We start from the raw sequence: 3,953 nt of genomic DNA on the forward strand, positions 1-3,953 counted from the left end.
AAAAAAAAACACGAAAACGCCCCCCAAAAAACTCAAGCTCTTATATAGCACATACCCACTAAATCTGCTCAAAGAGCTTTGCAAAGGGTTCCTGACCAACAGCAGCACGTAACATGTGGAACAAGAAATGACGCTTGTTAGGCAATATTACAATCTTTTCAGACAGAGACAACGCTGTTAACAGCCAGGTTCTCATTTTACACGTGAGTAAAGAGCCTTTTCCAAGGACTCAACTATGCATTTTACTTGCAACCGCTTGGAAAGAGACATTAACCTTCCCAGAGTACTTTCTGCAAGATATAACGGGTGGACGGGAAAGGGGATGAAAAAATCTCAATTGCACTTGGAACCACTGACTTTATCGGCTAAAAATTGATAAAGAAAAGTCCATTATGTCTATAACATTCATCATTAAAAAAACAAACCTATCTACACTCACCTGCACAGTGTGAAACAAAGAAAAATTGTAATATTTCATTTTGCAGAGCTTCAGAAAGTTCATACAACCTAAAGAAAATATAAATAAAAGTAATTATATTTATCAAATGGTACAGAGATAAAAAGAAAAAAAACAAGATAGTGAACAAGTGAACATACAGTAATAGTCAAAAGTTTCATAATATGATCATTGATAGTAAATATATATTTATAACTATAACCTGTTGACAGCAGGACTGTATTTCATTTGGAATCATAAGTTATCCCTTTATCTAGCTGATTGTAAACGTAGACCGAATCTTATGATGAAATAGAAGTCTGAGCTGCATCAAGGCAGAGACGCCAACTTTAAATTTGGCTCAGAGGAGTTTCAGACATCACTCGTAGGAATTTCAATGCCGAAAGAGGAATTTCCACACACAAGAAAAAGGAATTGGAATGGTATTTGGCATTGTGTTTACATATTGTATAGTTCTAAATAGATAACTGATTAGAATTATATTATGATACATAAACATATTGTCAAATACAATCCCAAAGTTTCCTTATTTTAAATGAAGTAAAGCGCCAAAACCTGATGGTAGAGATTGTAGTACTGGTGGTAGTGAGGATGATGTGGTGTTAGTGGTTGTAGTAATAGTGGTAGTGATGAGGAAGATGTGATATTGGTTGTAGTAGTAGTAGTGGTGGTGGTAGTGATGATGATATGGTGGTGGTTGAAGTAGTAGTGGTAGTGATGATGATGTGGTGGTGGTGGTGGTTGAAGTAGTAGTTCTAGTGTTGATGATGTGGTGGTGGTATAGTGGTTGTCGTAGTTGTGGTCGTGATGATAATGATGTGGTAGTGGTTGTAGTAGTGGTGGTAGTGATGTTGACGTGGTGGTGATGGTGGTTGTAGTACAAATGGTAGTGATGATGATGTGGTGGTGGTTGTAGTAGTAGTGGTAGTGATGATGTGTTGGTTGTAGTAGTTGTGGTAGTGATGATGATGTGGTAGTGGTGGTAGTTGCAGTGATGATGATGTGGTTGTGTGGTTGCAGTAGTAGTGGTAGTGATGATGTGGTGGTGGTTGTAGTAGTATTAGAGGTTGTGATGATGATGTGGTGATGTTGGTTGTAGTAGTAGTGGTAGTTGCAGTGATGATGATGTGGTGGGGGTTGCAGTAGTAGTGGTAGTGATGATATGGTGGTGGTGGTGGTGGTTGTAGTAATAGTGGTAATGATGATGTGTGGTGGTTGTTATAGTAGTAGTGTTAGTGATGATGATGTGGTGGTGATGGTGGTTGTAGTAGTAGTGGCAATGATGATGTGGTGGAGGTGGTTGTAGTAGTAGTGGTAATGACGATGTTGTGGTGGTGGTGATGGTTGTAGTAGTAGTGGTAGTGATGATGTGATGCTGGTGGTTGTAGTAGTAGTGGTAGTGATGATGATTTGGTAGTGGTAGTTGTAGTGATGATGATGTGGTTGTGGTGGTGTAGAAGTAGTGGTAGTGATAATGTGGGGTCATGGATGTAGCAGTAGTGGTAGTGATGATGATGTGGTGGTGGTGGTTGTAATGGTGATGGTAGTGATGATGATGTGGTGATGGTGGTTGTAGTAGTAGTGGTAGTTGCAGTGATGTGGTAGTGTTAGTAATGATGATGTGGTGGTGGTGGTTGTTGTAGTAGTGGTAGTGATGATGATGTGGTGGTGGTTGCAGTAGTAGTGGTAGTGATGATGGTTGTGTAATACTAGGGGCAATGATGATGATGTGGTGGTTGGAAAGGAGGGGGGGGGGGGGGTATCCTTGGAACAAATTGACCTCACCGGAATTTGACGGAAGTTGCCCGGAGCCCGGAATTTTTTTGCTCCAGACCGGAGTTTTTTCCGGTGAAACCGGAGTTTTGGCATCACTGATCAAGGTTAATTCTCTTCTTGTGAAAGTAGTAGCAGATATAATGTCTGGTTGGTAATAATGAACTCAACAGATCGATTGAAACAGTTTAACAACTTCAATTTCAACTATAATCATAAGGGAAATTATGGAACATTGAAAAGTAACGTTCAATCTGACTAGGAGAAGCAGAAGAAGTGAAGAAGAAGAAGAAGAAGAAGAAGAAGAAGAAGAAGAAGAAGAAGAAGAAGAAGAAGAAGAAGAAGAAGAAGAAGGAGAAGGAGAAGAAGAAGTAGAAGAAGGAGTGAGGAGGAGGAGGAGGAGGAACAGAGAACTTAATGAGATTACCGACTTAATGACTTATATCTTAAATAAAGTTTTTAATCATCAAAATGGAAAATTTGATCCAAATTTGAACCGTTGACGCGAATGCATTCATCAAAATCAAGTAAATCAATCAATCAACGAACCAAATCTTTCATGATGCCGGTGCCAAAAAAGATCCTGACCCCTAAAAACCCCGTTGGGTTAGACGTGATACTTACATCTTGGTCGTTCTTCTGTGTACAGATCTACTATTATGTCACCAATGGATGTCTCGATTATTACAGACATCTTCAATTGTGTTGTTCTTTTGCTATTTTGATTTTGATTCCCTTGCTCTCAAATCAACTTCAACATCACTATTTCGTCGCATACCAAATAAAGAGTGTGCATCAGTGTTGTAGTTGAGGCAGTGAACTCATTCGTATCATTTTTATATCGACTCCTCTCTCTCTCTCTCTCTCTCTCTCTCTCTCTCTCTCTCTCTCTCTCTCTCTCTCTCTCTCTCTCTCTCTCTCTAAAAGACACTGGTACTACTTTTAGTTCATACCATAGAATTAAACGAATGAGAATACGTCCTGAGCCTAAAAAGTGTCCACCAATGAAAGCATTCAGCGCCATTATATCATGGGCTGGGAATGTAAGCATTACCATTCATTCGGTCTCTATGTCAACATAACGACACAAGAAAAACAACAAACAATATCAAAATCCACAATAAAATGGTTCAGAACTGTTGCGTATATTTATGCTTCAATAAAGCTGTCAAAAAATGAAGTTAGAGAATGTGTGTAATCGTGTATTATAATAACCTATAATGTGTTTTCCAACCACCACATCATCACTGTCACTACTACTACAACCACCATTACAACTTCATCACTACCACAACTACTACAACCACCACCACTATATCATTATCATTACCACTACACCATCTCTACATCATCATCACTACTACAACCACCACCACTCCATCATCATCACTACCACTACTACTACACCATCACTACCACCACTATTACAACAACCACCACCACATCATCATCACTACCACTACTACTACAACCACCAGCACCACATCATTATCACTACCACTACTACTGCAACCACCACCACCACCACCACCATATCATTATCACTACCACCACTATTACAACAACCACCACCACATCAGCATCACTACCTCTACTACTACAACCACCAACACAATATCATGACTACCACTACTACTACAACCACCAGCACCACATCATTATCACTACCACTACAACTATACCACCACCAGCACATCATCATCACTACCACTACTACTACAAC

At 39.5% G+C, this 3,953-nt stretch overlaps 1 protein-coding gene across 1 annotated transcript in view; it reads right to left on the reverse strand.

The window, feature by feature from the left end:
* The window catches only part of LOC144968184 (peptidyl-prolyl cis-trans isomerase sig-7-like), a 51,937-nt gene extending 48,931 nt beyond the window's left edge, over positions 1 to 3,006 (reverse strand). Inside the window, exons 1-2 of the mRNA XM_078906276.1 lie at positions 2,855 to 3,006; positions 440 to 507 (exon numbers count right to left, since the gene is read on the reverse strand). Of these exons, the coding sequence (XP_078762402.1) occupies positions 440 to 507; positions 2,855 to 2,924 (138 nt within the window). The 5' untranslated portion in view covers positions 2,925 to 3,006. The remainder of the gene's footprint in view (positions 1 to 439; positions 508 to 2,854) is intronic.
* Between the last annotated feature and the right edge of the window lie 947 nt (positions 3,007 to 3,953).

Source organism: Berghia stephanieae, chromosome 3 (genome assembly GCF_034508935.2).
Source record: "Berghia stephanieae isolate SIO BIC M18660-M18661 chromosome 3, UCSD_Bste_1.3, whole genome shotgun sequence".
NCBI classification, from domain to species: Eukaryota; Metazoa; Mollusca; class Gastropoda; order Nudibranchia; family Aeolidiidae; genus Berghia; species Berghia stephanieae.